This window comes from Mesoplodon mirus (assembly GCF_964341445.2).
Source record: "Mesoplodon mirus genome assembly, chromosome: 3".
Taxonomy (NCBI): Eukaryota; Metazoa; Chordata; class Mammalia; order Artiodactyla; family Ziphiidae; genus Mesoplodon; species Mesoplodon mirus.
In genome coordinates, this window is record NC_138978.1 from 38,349,655 (window position 1) to 38,366,185 (window position 16,531).

General features: G+C 53.0%; 1 protein-coding gene across 1 annotated transcript in view; it reads right to left on the bottom strand.

Annotated features, from left to right (window-relative positions):
* Positions 1 to 3,521, bottom strand: part of SLC2A1 (solute carrier family 2 member 1) — a 29,531-nt gene extending 26,010 nt beyond the window's left edge. The window contains exon 1 of the mRNA XM_082616394.1: positions 3,254 to 3,521. Coding sequence (XP_082472520.1) covers positions 3,254 to 3,271 — 18 coding nt within the window. The 5' untranslated portion in view covers positions 3,272 to 3,521. The remainder of the gene's footprint in view (positions 1 to 3,253) is intronic.
* Positions 3,522 to 16,531: the final 13,010 nt, after the last annotated feature.

Sequence of the window (16,531 nt, forward strand, 5' to 3'; positions counted from 1 at the left end):
GACTCCCCAAAAGCTCATGTTGCCCAAATGCCAGACTCCTGGACAGAGGCTGCAACCCAGGTAGCAGGTCACCTGGGGCCCAGGTAGGTGCAGTGCATCACGGGAATCCAGAGAAGCAAGGGATATTTATGGAGCACCCATGGGGACAGACAAGACACATTTATTTCCGAATTCTTATACAGACACTCTAATGATGAAAATGACATCATTCTGCAGACGTGGCCACTGAGCTAAGCTGGAATTCAAAACCACAAATGCAGGACTTCAAAAGCCTATGCTCTTCCGTACCACTGAGGGGCTGAGGAACCCCACGGATTTCTCATTTCTCCTTTGTCTGGAGGGCGGAGTGGCAGAGTCCTGGGGCACGACTGGGGTGCCAGGAGGGACTCATTGGGAGTTCTTCACAAAGGGCTGGGTGAGACATCTGGGGGCAGGGCTCACCCTCATCTGCTGCCCAGGACGGAGCATGAGCAAAGCGCTGGCTGGGACAGGAGGGTCTTCAACCTGTCTCCTCCCTACTTCCTACTCAGTTAAACTCAGCACGATGAGCCGCAGAGGAGCACGACAGAACGCAGGAAAGTCAGCTGAGTCAACTGAGGAGATGAGGAGGAACATAGCCGAAGGAACTTCAGAACTAGACACACCTGGTTTTAAGGCCTTGGGCAAGTGATATAACTTCTCCAGGCCTCAGTTTAACCTCTTGCACATAAGGGCTGGGCTTGCTGATCGAATCAGCAGCTCCAAAGGGAAGGGCTTTTTTCTAGAATGTATACAGGATGATCCATAGAAAGTTTAGCAAAAAAAAAAAAAAATTAAAAAAAAAATGTTTTACTATAACTGTTATCTGTATTTGTCTTTTGAAATTTCTACTTTATGTAGGCATATAATCTATTATTATAACAGTGCACATACATGAATTTATAAATACAGGGAAGGAGGTGCTCCAAAATTATTTATTGATGGAGCCGGCAATCAGAAGTTTGGAGGGGGCTTCCCTGGTGGCGCAGTGGTTGAGAGTGCACCTGCCGATGCGGGGGACACGGGTTCATGTCCCGGTCCGGGAAGATCCCACATGCCGCGGAGCGGCTGGGCCCGTGAGCCATGGCCGCTGAGCCTGCGCGTCCGGAGCCTGTGCTCCGCAACGGGAGAAGCCACAACAGTGAGAGGACCGCGTACCACAAAACAAACAAACAAAAACAAAACAAAACAAAAAAAGTTTGGAGGGTACTGCATGAAAAACACCTACCTGCTACAGAACTGGCTGGCACATGGGCACCCTCGAAGTTAGGCAAACCCTCTCCCCTCAGCTCAAAATTCAAGCAAGTCTATGGTGAAAAGGGATAGTGTAGACAGAAAGCCCTTTCTGATTGGCCTGGGTTCAAATCCAGTTCAGCCACTTACTAGTTGTGTGACTTCAGGTAAGTTACTTCCCTTCTCCGAGCTCTAGGCCCCTGAACCAGCAGAGCTATATATGGAGGGTCAGTGACACTGAAAAGCATTTGAGCCCAGAGCCTAGTGAACTACAAGTGACTGTTGACTTTCTCCTCCACTTTTCTGTCTTCTCTCAGAATATTCACTTATCCACTCAACAGATGAACACCCAGGTCCTGCATCACATGCTGAACAGACATTTCTTACCCTTGAAGGAGCGAAAAAAGTTTTCCCTCTCTTACAGACAGTGAAGCTGAGGCCCAGAGAGGTTAAGTGACCTGCCAGAGCCCTGAGGTAACACAGCAAATATTTAAGCTTTGCAGTGGCAACGTTCTTACCACTAGCTAAAATAGCTTCTCATTTTATTTTTATTTTGTTATATCCCAGCATAATGGCTCACCTATGACTGTCAGGAAATGTGTTCTGGGCTCAGGGTCTCCCTTCAGGCCAGGGCAGGGTGGTGAAGCAAGTTGTTTGAATTCATCAGGCATAAAGGAGCCTTTTCCCGCTGAGGGTACAGCCTGGCGTCACCGTCACGCACCTCTCCGCCCAGCCAAGACCTTGCTCAGTTCCACCGGACACCTCCACAGCCCATAGGAAGGGCAGTACAGAGTTCAGTGCTAACCCCCCATGCCAGGTGGAAAAACGGACATCCTCGTGCCTTCCCTGCCGAATTTCAAAGAAAAAAGTCACTCGAAAATATTCTATAGAAAGGAGAGGAAGGGAGGGAGGAAAGAAACAATGCCCTACAACACACAAGGTGGGGACCAATAAATATTTGTCGGAAAGGAACCGTTCTGGGAAAGTCACAAAGATCCCCTGTAGGACAAGCCCGTTTACAGATGAAAAAAAGAGATCGTATCTAGGCAGTTGTTTGCTCCCGGGGGAAGGAAGAGTCCTCATCTATTCAGTCCCGCGTCCCTCAGCTCCCTGGAGCGCGCTACTCCCACTCCACTCCAGCCAGGGGCCCCTTCCCGACCCTCGGCCCCCCCGGGATCGCGGCGGAGGCCCCTGGGGTACACTCTCCGTCCTGCCATCAGCTCCGCCCGAGCAGGGAAACGTGCCACCTCAGAGCACATCTCCCCGGGTCCTGGCAAAAGCTCTGGGGCCTGCACTACGCGGAAAGAAGGGCCTCGGAAGTCAGGCTTTTCGCCTCAACCCTGTAGCCAGGCAACCTGGGGTTGGAGCCCGGGCCTTAAGAGAGTGCCCTCCGCCTTGGAACCCCGGAGGACCGGCGCGGGGACTGCGCGAGGCCGCGGAAAACGCCCAACACCAGGCCGCGAGCCGAGTGGGGCGCCCAGGAAAAGGGAGCATCTGTTCCGAGCCGGCCGAGCGGGGGCGGGTCCCTCCTCCTCCAAGCGCCCGGGCCGGGGCCCGGCCGGGGGCTCGGCCGGCTCAGCCAATGGGCGCCGCGCTCGGGCCCCCTCCCCCGCCCCGGGAGAAGTCGGAGCAGGGCCGCTGAGAAGGAGATCGTGAGCGACGTGCCGCGCCCGGGCCCTGGGTCCCCCGGCCCTGCCGGGCCGCGTGGACGGCGCGGCGCCCCCGGAAGGAAGCTAGCTGCTCACTGCGGGCGCCAACAACGCACGCGGCGCCCACGCGCCCGCCAGATCCCGACCCCATCCCCGCCCGCGTCCCCGGCAGCGGCAGGGCGCTGCGCTCAAGGCCCGCGCCGAGCATGGCTCTGAGAGGCGCGCCGCCGGCCCCGGGCGCACAGAGCGTCCGGGCCGCCGGGGAGGCACTGGGAGGCCTAGGCCGGCGGAGGGGTGACCGGGGGTCTCCGCCTTTGTTCCAGGCGGGGAGGGCCCGCGGGCGCGCGACTCACCTTGCTGCTGGGATCCATGGCCGCGCTGCGCCGGAGGCTCTGGCAGCGCCGGGTGCGCGGGCGGCGACGGGCGGGCGGGCTGCACTCTGCGGATCAGGCTCCGGCTCTGGTCCCGAGACTCCGACTACGACTCTGACTCCGACTCTGGTCGCTTGGCCTCCCGCTCCCTAGCGAGCTAGCTCCTGGGACCTGCGGCCCACGATCTGAACGCTCGCTGGGGTTACCTCTGAGCGCTGGGACGTTCGCGTTTATAGGACCCCAGCCATTGGCTGGGGCGGCTGGGGTGCGCGGGGGAGGAGGGGTGGGCAGAGCCTTGGGGGCGGGGACTGGGGCACGTCCGGGGCGGGGCTCCGCTGGGAGGGGGCCAGGGCCGGGGTAGTGGGGCGGGAGGGCGCCCTGCGGGCACCTCGCTGTGGCTGAGGGTCTTCCCTGCTCTCTGGGTCCCGGGAGTTCCCTCGCTGTGTGACCCTCAGCAAGTGTGCGCACCTCTCTGAGCCTCGGCGGCCTGTAGCAAAATGGAGGAGCTCGTACCGGCTGTGAGACAAAATAGGAGCGGCATAGGGTAGCGCTTAAGAGCAAGGACTGGAGTCCTCACTCCGCCACCGGATAACTTCGGGAAACTAGCTGTAATGATAGAACCACCTCATAGGTTTGTTATGAAGATTAAGTGAGTTAATATTTGTAAAGTGTTTAGAACAGCTTCTGTTACGTGGTAAGTGGTATTTAAGTATTTGTTAGACTACGGGAGGTCTCGCTCCGCGATTTTCTCCCTTCCCCTCTCCATCCCCGCATTCCTGTTTGTAAGCCAAGCCTTGCTTTAGCACAGGCTGGGCCCTCTGCCTGGAAACCTATGCCCACCTCTTCTTTGCACTTTAATATCACCCCCTTTGTGAAGCCTTTCTCCACTCCTGACAGTACATGTGACTCTATGGTGACAGGTAAGTGTGAAAAATATGAACGGTAGGAACATAGGAGAACTTGGGTTTGAACCAGCTCCACTGTAGACCAGCCCTCGAGTGATCCTAGGCAAGGTGCTGGCCTATGAGGCTCAGCTTTCTTCTGGGTTAAACGGAATGAACATGACTACCAACTTCATGTGCTATCATGAGAGATACAATGTCCAGATAAGCTCATGAAATACTCAGCACATGCTTAACTCGCGGTAAGTCCCCCTTTAGTGGTAGTGGTATTATTTCACCTTATTTCATCTGATTTCACCTCGTTTCTTCTTCTAGACCCGTGTCTTACTTGAGACACAGTGAAAGGAAAGACCCCCCAGTCCAAAGGTCTGGACAAAATCCTGAGGTTAGTTTGAGGGTCCCTTTCCCTATGGAGGGGCCCAGGGAGGGGCTACTTTCTGTTGGGAAGGAGGAGCCTGAGCTGACCTCATGACCCCTGGAGTCCTCTGTCTGGGCTGTGGGTCCAGTGCTGGCCTTGGGAGGGGGCACCCTGGCTGACCAAGAAGCCCTGGAAGGGAAGGCCTGCTCCTTCTGGGCACACCCCTGCCCATGGCTCCTATTTCTCTGGTCTCCCAGCTGCTCAGCCTGGAAAGCTTAGGGCCACCTCTCTCCTCCTCTGGTGCCAAGGGCCCCTAAGTCCTGTTGATTTCACCTTCTGTGCCATCTCATCCTCCTTCCCTTCCTTCTGTCTGCAGGGCCTCCAGTGCCTCTGGCCTCATGTCCTCTAGTGCTGACCCTCTCCTGTTTGTATGTCCCACGTTGCCATAGAGGCAGCAAGGTCCAGCCTGTCTAGCAAGGCCCTCAGGGCAGCAGTTTACAGGCTCAGCCTCACCCCTCACACCAGCACTTTCCACATCTGTACCTTTGCTCAGATCGTTTCTTCTGCCTGACTCCCTCCACCTCCACCTCACCAAGCCAAAATGCTTCTGATGACACAAAGCACCCCTAGAATGGGGCACCTTCCGGGAAGTGTCCCTGAGTCCTCCAAGAGCTTGTTCTCTCCTTTACCCTTCGATGCTTCTTAGTGTGCTGCTGTCTTTTCTGTCTCCCTCCAGACTGAGCATCTTGAGGATGGCTTCTGTAGCTGAGACACAGGGGTGAAGGAGTGAAGGAAGAAGGCAGGAATGAATGAACATATGAGCAGCTAGTCTGCCTGTTTCCTGCCAACACCAGTGTTCCCTTAAGTACCTTTTGGGTTTTGCCACGTCCCTGCTCAAAGTCTCTCCATCGCTCCCTGTTTCTGAGCACATCCAGTCTACTGTGTATGCCTCCTCCCAGCTCTGGGTACACCCCACCCAACTCATGGGGCACACTCACCATCAGGCTCCCTTTCCTTCTCCAGGCCAGCCCTGTGCTGGCCACTTCCCCAGGGACAGAGGCAGGCAAGCCTGTTGCTAGCCTTATGGAGCCCCCAAACTGGAGAGGATGAAGCAGCGAGATGCACAGCAACAGTACCAAGTTGGGTGTGCATGGTTAAGAATGTGTATGGGAGAGAACTTGTACCACAGAGGAAGGAGAGGGAGTGGAGAGAGCTTCAGGAAAGGGAGAGGGCAGGCTGAGCAGGGTTTAGAAGGCTGAATATGAGTTCACCAGGTGGGTCAGAGGGAAGGCCATCCTTGGCAAGGGGAAGAACATGTGCGAAGACAGTAGACAGGCAGAGAGTGACTGCTGAAGGGGAGAAAGAATCTCTAGACCACACTCAGAGACTGACGATGGAGCCCTGGATTTGGACTCCTGAGTCCCAGCTCTGCTATTTACTTGTCAAACATCGCCAAGCAAATCCTTTCTCTTTTCTGAGCCTCAAGACTCACATCTGTAAAATGGGTGTAACGGTCCCCTCCTGACTTGGCCAGAGGAAAACGGATTGTGTATAAAAGTTTATCCAAATAAACAGTATTAATTCATGATGTCAGAAGTCCAATCAAACCCCCTTCCTATGGTCAGGGTGGGACTTGAAGACAGAGCAGAGTGGCTAGAAAAACAGTTTTACCTTCGCCCTACCCCATCATACCTGCCCCAACAGACTCCCATTATCTGCTTGAAATTGCATTTCTAGATGTTCTTTGTGTAAAAGCTTTGTGATCCCTGGAGGGTACAGTATAGAGGTAAATTCATCAGAAGCTATTGACACTGATCAGATATTAGATTCACAGGTGGGCTAGTTTAGTTTTTGGATGGCTGAGTCCTGGGCAACCGGATTTAACTGCAACCAGAGAGGGAGCACCAGAGAAAGCCTAAGGAAGTGAGCCTGGAAGTTTGGGATGCCTGGGAAGAGAAAGCAAATGCCCAGAGCGGGCTCATGGAGGTGTAGCTTAAGCCAGAGAGCCAGGCTAAGTAGCCCCTGAGGCGGGAGTGCAGGGGATTGGGAGCAAGAAGAGATGAAGTTAGGGGGAATTTGATTGGAGAAGAAGCTGAGGAGGGGTCAAATACCAGGTATAGGAGTTAGGGCTTTATTCAGTGGGCAGTGGGGAGCCATGGAGGGTTTTTGAGCGGGGAACGACCTGAGGAAGTCTCAGACTACGCTCAAGCCTTCCCTACCCCGAGGCTTTAAAGGGGAGGGTGAGGAGGCTGGGGTGGAGCCCTTGGGCTCCGCTTGGAAGGACCAAGTGCCCACCTCCCCAGGCTGCTCTCACACTGGCAGCTTTGTTCGCTGGAGGCTGCCTTTAGCCCAGGAAGGAACTCGGACTTTTGGATTCCAAGCAGTTCTAGCCCTAGCCAGTCGGAGGAAAAGAGCTCCCTGGGACTGGCGGGGCGGTGCCAGGTGGCCAGATGGATGCCGGCGGCCTGGTGCGTGCCTGCGCGCACGCTTGCACGCTACAGGTCCCCAGCCGCGCTGGGCTCGCTGTGCGCGCTGGGGGCGGGGCGGGGTGAGGGGGTAGGGGGTGGTAGCAGCAGGTCCCGAGTCTGGAGTGAGTAAGGGCTGCCCGGGGAAAGGCACTTTTTTTTTTTTTTTTTTGCCTTTAAAGGCAAGTGTCTCTGGCAGCCAGGAGAAAAGGCTTTGCTGAGTCAGCTGCAGCTGATGCAAGTGGGGCTGGCAGGGACTGGGACCGGAGAGCCCCTGATCCGCAGGATATTCTGCAACCCCGATCCTTACAGGCTGCAGGTACACACTGTGTTGGACTCCTGGAAGTCCTGATGGGCCAGGGAGGACAGTTTTGTATGTTTAATATTTTTATTCTGATTTGCGCACCAGTTCATACCACCTGCTCTCAGAGAACTTTTCAGCTTCCCTCCTTTATCCTTTCACAAGCCCCTCCCCGTCCCTCTGCACACACTCTCATCAGGGCCACCACCTGCTCGCCGGATGCTGGGGGATATTGAGGGAACACTTCCTTCCCCCCATTCTCTCCTGCACCAGGCTTGTCTGTCCAGCTGCCTCCAGGACAGCCCTCTGAATGCCCCATAGGTACCTGGCCTTCACCATGTTTAAGTCTAAACTCATTATCCTCTCCCATCCCTCCTGGTCCCCACTGCAGAGACGGTTCCTCTATCCACCAAATAGCCCAAGCCAGAGTCCTGGCATCTTCCTTGACTCCTCTCTCTCCCTCATCCCCAATATCCAGCCAATCCTGTGGACTCTGCCCTTCCAAAATAGCACTGGACTCCATCCCCGTCTCTCCGTTCCACTGGTCCTGTGCTAGCTCTGCTCATCCGTCCTCCCACCTGCCACCTCCATGGTCTCTGTCAAACATCCAGCCAGCACATGGTCATTTCCTTGTTTAAGCATCTTTCCCTGGCACACAACAACGTGGCTACAGCTCACAGACACAATGTTGCGTGAAAGAAGCCATATGCAAAGGAGTGTGATTTCATGTATGCAAAGTTCAAAAACAGGCAAAACTTATTTATAGGATTAGAAGTCTGGGCATTAGTTACCCTTGGAGGGATGAATGACCCTCAGGAGGTCTGGTAATCGGGGCTGGGACTAGGGTGAGGCAGGTGAGGCAGGATCAATATTACTGATATTTCCCTTTTGCCCTGAGTTTTAATGTGACTCAACACAACATTGTTACTAATCCTGTCTTTATCTAAAAGTTTAATATTTTGTCATCATGGATTTTCTTGCATTAGTTTTGATTTTTTAAAAATATTGCATTGGGGCTTCCCTGGTGGCGCAGTGGTTGAGAGTCCGCCTGCCGATGCGGGGGACACGGGTTCGTGCCCCGGTCCGCGAAGATCCCACGTGCCGCGGAGCGGCTGGGCCCGTGAACCATGGCCACTGAGCCTGCACGTCTGGAGCCTGTGCTCCGCAACAGGAGAGGCCCCAACAGTGAGAGGCCCGCGTACCGCAAAAAAAAAAAAAAAAAAAAAAAAAAAATTGCATTAAAACGTTATTTATCTTGATGGCTGAGCTTTTCGGTACCCCCTTAAATTTTACTCAGGAGGTGAGTGTCTCACTTGCCATGTCCTAGTCCTGCCCCTGCTGGTGATGTTTTGTAATCAGAGTGCTGGTTACATGTGTGTGTTCAGTTTGTGAAAACTCATTGGGCTGGACAATTACAGTTTTTACACTTCCCTGTGTGCATGTTATGCTTCAATTAAAAAAATTTTTTGACTTAAAAAAAATTCTTTCTGTGGTTCCAAGGGAATGACTGCTGTCTGCTTCTTCCAGCATCCCCAGCACCCAAAATTGTACCTGGCTTCTTCCAGTTAATTTAATCCCCACAAGACCTCAGTGAGATGAGTCTTTTTCTCTCCATTTTCTAAAAGAGAAAACTGAGATTTAGGGAAGTGAAGTGATTTGCCCAAGATCACAGAGGTAGGAGGTATGAGTTCTAGCACCTTGATTAAAAAAAATAAACAAACAGAAACTCTAACCTGTAGCACCTGCTCCGTCACCTGGCCCAGCGCCAGCATCAGCAGTGCACCAGGGCCTGGCTCTTTACCGCTGAGGTTGGTTATTTGAGCCGTTTCTGTCTCCCGATAATGACCTCCTTGGGGTAGGGGCTCAGGCATCCCTGTCTTCCCTCTGTCCAGCTAGTTACTTATAGCACAGAGAAGAGGCTCTAAATGTTTAATAAATGAATGAAGCAAAGAACGAACGAGTGAGGAGGCTGGCAGTGATATACGGTGGGTGGAATACAGGCTGGGGAGGCAGATCTGCTAGCTGTGTGCCTTTGGGCTTATTGCTCGGCCTTTCTGAGTCTCAATTTCCCCACCTGTAAAATGGGAATAATATCAGTACTTGCCTCAAAGATTTGGTGAGAATATGAAGTGAGAAGATGACTGTCAGGTGACTGGCATATAATAGATTCTTGAAAAATGGTAACTATTGTTATTCTTTCCAGTGTTTCACATTCTCAAAGCCTGATTTACTTTAGGGTGGCAGGGATCTACCTCTTTCGATTTCCGTGTATTGTTGGAAGCAGGGGACCTGATGCAGACCCCAGGAGCTTTCCTCCTTGAACCCACAGAGAGGACCAGTGCTGGAATAGTCCGCAAGTCTGGCCTTAGGGCCCAGCTCTACCCTTCCGGTGGTGCCATCTTTGATGAGTTGCTTCTTCTTTGTGAGCCTCACTTTTCTCTCTGTAAAATGGGGCTCAGAATAATCTTGACCTTGTGGGGCTCTGGGGAGGGTTCAGTGGCTTGTCCCTGGGCCTAGTCCACGGTACGCCCTCCATTAAGGTTGGCGCCCTGGGGAAGAGCAAGGAGACCAGAGACTCTCAGACCCTAAGAAGTCCAAGGACTGATGGGAAAAGCAAATAAATAGCCTGGCTGAGCTCTGTTTTGTTCTTAGAACTTTATTTCTCCCGAGAAGTGAAATAACAATGCCGTTTATGCTGGTTCAACTTTTTAACCATGCAAAACACCTTCTCAGTGTCATTCCTTGGGTCCTCCCCACACCTTGTGCGGAGGTCAAGATCAGATTTATTCATGTGCCCATTGGACAGGTGAGGAGACCGAGGCACACCAAGGTTAAAGCCATTTGCTTGAGGTCACACCAAAGGAGGAATTGGGTAGCAAATGGAAGGTGTGAGACGTGGACCTCTTAACCTCCAGATACCACCATGCAGCAATTTGGAGCCAAAAGAAAGCACACACCTCACCTCCTGAGTGAGCGGCCATGGCCCAGCCAGCATCCGCTGTGCCCACTTCCCCCACTCCCAGCCCCACCTGGTTGCCACCTGGCAGTCACATGTACATTCATCACGGAGGAGCCGGCTGACTCACCACATTATACCGGAGCTGACTCACACTTTAGAAGATGGAAAGTGAGACACTGAAAGCCTGGAGAAGCCCTCCCTTCCTCACTGAGGCTTGAAATTAATGCCCCAAACCCACGCAGTTTAGCTCTTAAGAAAGGGAAAGCACTGGAGGCGGACATCCCTGGACTCAGAAGGCAGTGGTTCTACTCCACTCTGGGCGGTTACCGGTTTGCTGGGTGACTTCAGGCAAGTCACTGTCCCTTTCTAAGCCTCAGTCTCTTCAGTTTCGTAATGAGGGGGTTGCAACAGGTGACTTCCAAGACCTTTCTAGCTTTGGGTTGAGAAGCCTTGTCATAATAAGTGCTAGACCTTTACCCTGCTAGACCTCAGTGTCCTCATTTTAAAAAATTGTGATAAAATACACATAACATGAAATTTACCATTTTAACCATTTTTAAGTGTATAGTAGTTCAGTGGCATTACATATATTCTCACTGTTGTGCAACCATCACCCCCATCCATTTCTGGAACTTTTTCATATTTCCAAACCGAGAGTCCTTACCCATTAAGCAATAACTCTCCACTCCCCCTGTCCCCAGCCGCTGGCAGCCACCATTCCACTTTCTGTCTCTTTGAATTTGACTACTCTAGGTGCCTCATTTAAACAGTCCTTGTCTTTATTTATTTATTTATTTATTTATTTTTGCGGTACGCGGGCCTCTCACTGTTGGGGCCTCTCCCGTTGCGGAGCACAGGCTCTGGACGTGCAGGCTCAGCGGCCATGGGCCGCGGGCCCAGCCGCTCCGCGGCATGTGGGATCATCCCGGACCAGGGCACGAACCCGCATCGCCTGCATCGGCAGGCGGACTCTCAACCACTGCGCCACCAGGGAAGCCCTGTCCTTGTCTTTAAACTGTGATAACAACAACAAAACTGTGATAACCAATGTCAAGGGTAATTGGATCCTTCTCCCAGTGGGCAGTTGGCTCAGACTTGGATTGAAGTTTCAGTTCTTCCATTCAACAGCTGTGTACCCCCAGGCAGGTTGCTTAACCTCTCTGCCTCTCCCATTTCCACACCCCTAAGATTGGCCTAATGAGTCCAGCCTTGCAGAGCTGTTGGCAGGCTCACAGGAGACAGTGGATAGGGAGGTGTTTGGAAAGTCCAATGCCCCTGCTAGAGCTTTTTATATATGCCCTCTTCCTGGCATGCTGGGACCCTAGCTTAGACTTGTAGGTGTGAGAGCTGGAAAGACATTAGAATTGTGCTTTTCAACACATTTACGGATGAGAAGGCTGAGGCCTAGAGAGGCCGATATGACTTGCCTAAAGTCACACATGGAAATTTATACGTCGTGTGCACCTATGCCTCTCGCACAGTGAGTGCCCTGCATGTGGCAGGAGCCCAACAGACGTTTGCTGCTGAGGCTGGAAGGCGGGGGCCATGTCATCGAGGGAGGGCCCTGACTGCTTGGCTCTAGAGCCCTCCCCTCAAACAGCTGCCATTCCAGCTTGTGTACCCAGTATTGGAAAGTGGCTTATAGAAGGTGCTGGGGCACTAGTCTATCTTGGGTGTTCTTTTTATTGGTTCCCAGAGGCCTGGCCTTGTGGCTGAGAGTCCCATCTTGACTCTGAACCTCTCCACTCTGACCCACTCTAGAGGGCCTGACGCTGAGGCCTGGAACCTGGCCAGCTATGACTAATGATGGTTGTAAGGTGAGGCATATAAAGCAGGACCCTGAGATCGGCCCTTGGCCTTGAGCATCCAGAGCCATACCTCCTGGCCTCACAAATTCATGAACTGGGGGACATCTTCCTGTGTGGAAGCAGGTGTCCTGGACTCAGAGTCAGCCCTGCTTCTCACTAGCTGTGGAACAAACAATAGAGCTTTTCTGAGCCTCAACTGCTTCATCTAGAACATGGGAGTAATAGAGCTATAAGGATTATTATGTATTTCCTCTGTGCCTGATCCTTGTAACTCTCACAGCACCCTCAAAGGTTGGGAGTATTGTGCCCACTTTGCAGATGAGGCAGAGTGAGGCTCAGAGAAGAGAAATAACTTTCCTAAGATCATGCAGCAAATAAGTGGCAGAGCTGGAAATGAGCTCAGGTCAGCCTGGAACCAAAGCCCACGCCAGCTCCTTTTACAGGCTTTGTAAAGGATTGGAGGAGAAAAGGGCATGTGAAAGAGTTGTGCAACGTGTGTCCAAAACAGCTGCAGTTACAACCTGCCGTCACCCTCTGGATGGTTCGAGTCATGCTTAGTGGGTGGGATGGCTGTGCTGGGGACCGACCTTGGAGAGCCAAGTTTCCCATCGAGTTCTCCAGAAAGGTGCCTGACTGAACAGCCATACTTCGGCTTTAGTCTGCTCTCTCCACAGAGGGAGGCAAGGTCCTTCATTTAATTACTGCTGCTATTTACTTATGGAGCTATTACTCTGTGAAGCACCCTGTATATGCTTTGTTTGTGATCCTGTTCTTTAGCAGGGGCGCGGGGATGTTAGGAGGGCAGGTAACCGCCAAGGTGGCGGAGGTGGATTCCAGGTCGACAGGGGATGCCACCCTCCTAACCAGGACTCGGGAGTGAGGCAGTCAGGGCTGGACCACCAATGTTTACGAAGCCTTTTACCCCAAGATCACCAGAGCCTCCTTTCAACCCTGCTATTGTCTGCCTAACAGATGGAGAAACTGAGGCCCAGGGAGAGGAGGGGGCTTGCTCCCCCTACTGCCTCAGCCTGCTCCGTCTGGAATGCGGATGGGGAAGTTGCAGGGAAAAGCTTGCCAGCTGGGCTGGACCTTTGCCTGCCAGCTGAGTTGTGACCTCTGCAAGGGCTGGGTGTTCCAGGGAACTCAAGGTGGGGCAGGCTGGGTAGAAGTGAGATCAGAGGGCAGGCCAGTCTGGGAAGAGGAGAGGGCAGGTCTCTGGGAGGTTGTGGGAAGAGGAAGGGAGCCTGGAACAGGCCAGGAATGGGGCATGGTCTGGGGATTGCTTAGCAGAAGTTTTAAACTGGGGCCATGTGGGAATATGGAGCTCTGGGTCAAAGGCTCCTGGGTGCAAATTATAATTGTGCTGCTTATGAGAATGGTGTGTTTGAGCAAATATTCCCCTGAGCGTCAGTGTCCTTATCTGTAAAAGGACTGGAACATTCCCTGAGTTAGATCCTGGCTCTACCACTTATCAGTGTGACCCAGGGCAAGTGAATTCACCTCTCTGGGCCTCAGTTTCCTCATGTGTAAGATGGGCCTGATAATAATGGTACCTACCTCACCCAGTTATTGTGAAGATTTATGGGTCTAGCAGCATTTGTAGGCTTCCAAGCTTTTCACCTAATCAGTCTTTGCTATCATCATCATCATCATCATCATCATCATCATCTACCTCAAAGGCTTCCTGGGAGGCTTAAACAAGGCTGCTGATGCAAACTGTCTGGCAGAGGCATTATTAGATACATCGCCCCTTGGTATCCACAGGGGATTGGTTCCCGGACCCCTGTGGATACCAAAATCGGAGGATGCTCAAGTCCCTTATATAAAATGGCATAGTATTTGCATATGACTTACACACATCTTACCACATGTTGTAAATCATCTCTAGATTACTTATAATACCTAACAATATAAATGCTATGTAAATAGTTGCTAACATGTGGCAAATTCAAATTTTGCTTTTTGGAACTTTCTGCCATTTTTTTTCCAGAATATTTTTGATCTGCTATTGGTTGAGCCATGGATCTGGAGCCTGTGGATTGGAGGGCCGACTGTAATTATGGGGCAGAGTGACAGGTGCTACGATGTAGATGGTAGGAGGTGCTGTGAGACTCAGGAAGAAGGTGAAAGTTCTGCCTGGCTGGACGATAGGTGTGGAAGGCTTCCTGGGAGAAGTGGCATTTTCTGGGCCTCGAAGAAAGGACGTGTAGAAGTTCTCAGGTGGAGGAGGGGAAAGGCAGAGAGATGAACTTGAGTGAAAGCTTGGTGGTGAGAGAGCCGGAGCATGTCTGGGAATGTGGAGCCTTTTCATTAGGCTTCGTGTCTCGGGTGAGGGGCAAGGCATGAGGCTGCCTGGGGGAGGGTGTAGGTGCTGGGTGCAGAACGCCTTGCCTGGGGGTTTAAACTCACTCCAGTAGGTGGGGAGTTCCTATGCCTGTCTACATGGCAGAATCACCTGAGACATTTAAAAAGCACAGAGTCCGGGAATTCCCTGGCGGTCCAGTGGTTAGGACTCCCCGCTTTCACTGCTGAGGGCCCCGGGGTTCTATTCCTGGTCGGGGAACTAAGATCCCGCAAGCCAGGTGACGTGGCCAAACAAAACGAAACAAAAAGCAAACACAGAATCCATGGTCCCACCTGGCGATATTCTAAGTAGCAGGCCTCAGCTGGGACCTAGGACTCTATACTGTTTAAAGCGCCCCAGGAGATTCTGATGCCCACCCACGTATGGGGACAGGGTGTCTTTATGCAGGGAGGGGCCCTATTGGAATACCAGATTTGAGCAGAGAGCTTGAGAAGATGGGAAGGGGGTGTAAGAGACCCCTGACTCTGACCCCCAGCCTCCCACCCCTCCCCAAGGAAGTCCACACTCTGATGGTCACATTTGCCACCAGGGATGGACCCTAGAGATGCTACTGCCCTATAGCCCTCTAGCTCCAGGAAGGACAACCTTCTTTCTCTCTGCCCATCTGTCCATCTGTCCATCCATCCATCTGTCCATCCATTCAATACAGTTTTTTAGTTCCCCACCCTGCCACTTGCCAGGCATGGTGCTGGATCATGGAGGTACAGGGTGAACGAAGTGGACACTCCGTGCCCCCCTAGAGAACCTTCCACCAGTCCTGACTCCCTCAGCTGGCTAGCCTGGAGTGCACTGGGAATGTGGCTGAGCACAAGAGAGCTGGGACAGGAAACCCACCCGGGGGCTCAAACAGCAGCAGCAGTGGTCCATCCTCCAGGCCCCTTGGCTTCCTGGTTCCCCTCGTCTCACAGGCCCAGTCTCCTGTCCCAGGTGGCTCAGGCCTTGCCTGCCCAACTCCCAGACCATCCCTGGGATACCCCCTGCCAGGAGGGTCCTGGTGCTCAGGAGAGGGGGTGATCTGTGCAGCCCTCACCTCAACCCCGCCCACAGAGAAGGCAACAGCCTTGGGTAAGGCCTGAGCAACTCACGGAGCATTTCCTCACAGGGGCAGCAGAAATAACAAACAGGAGGAAATGACAGGGATTCCCAGGATTTCAGAGCACACAGCTCCGGTACAGGATGGACCCATGCAGAGAGATGGAGTTAGAACCATGTTGCAGCAACTTCCTTGCCTCTGTCTTGGAGCCGTCTCCTTGTGGCTTCATGCTTTTGTTCTGTTCTTCTGTTTCATCATCATCCCTTGCCAACCTCAGCCCCACCCTCACCGTCACCAGTGTGGGTGCTGCGGATGTCACTGTCACTGTCACTCACTGCCATCCGTTCATTTCTTCCCTCATTCGTTCAGCACGTAGGTACCATGTGCCAGACAGTGAGGATGAAGCTGCAGGCACAATCGGGCCTCACATGGAACTCCCACCGGGTAGGGAAACAAACACAGTCAAAGAGCTCTCAATGGGAGAGGCCACAACAGTGAGAGGCCCGAGTACCGCAAAAAAGAAAAACAAACAAACAAACAAAGAGCTCTAATACTCTAATACAAGGTGATTATGGCCACCGTGGAGCTGTGCGCAGGCTGCTATAAACCCAGGGAGGAACGAAGGCAAGACTGATCCTTGACGAATGAGCAGGAACTTAAGGAGAGCATGCCAAGCAGTGAGAACGGCACGTGTAAAGGAGTGATGTTTGCAATGACTCCGGCACCGGGAAGGGCCAAGGGACAGAGGAAGTGGAGGCTGGAGAGCTCAGAGGGGCCATCCATGAAGGGCCTTGAATGCAGGGCTCTAAGGGACTAGAACTTTCTGCCATAGGCAATGGGGAGCCATTGGAAGATTGTGAGCGGGGGAGGGACACGGTCAGATTTGCATCTCAGAACGTGGTGTGGAAGCTGATTTGGGTGAATGGGCCGGAGAAGGAGAGGCCGGGCCGAGCAGCCAGTGAAGAGGACCGGACATAGTCCAGGGAGGAGCAGCCAAGGCAAGGGCAGGTGGCTCAGCAGGCGGGAGCACCTCTGGGTGGAAGAACTGAGGTGGGCACGGGGCAGATGG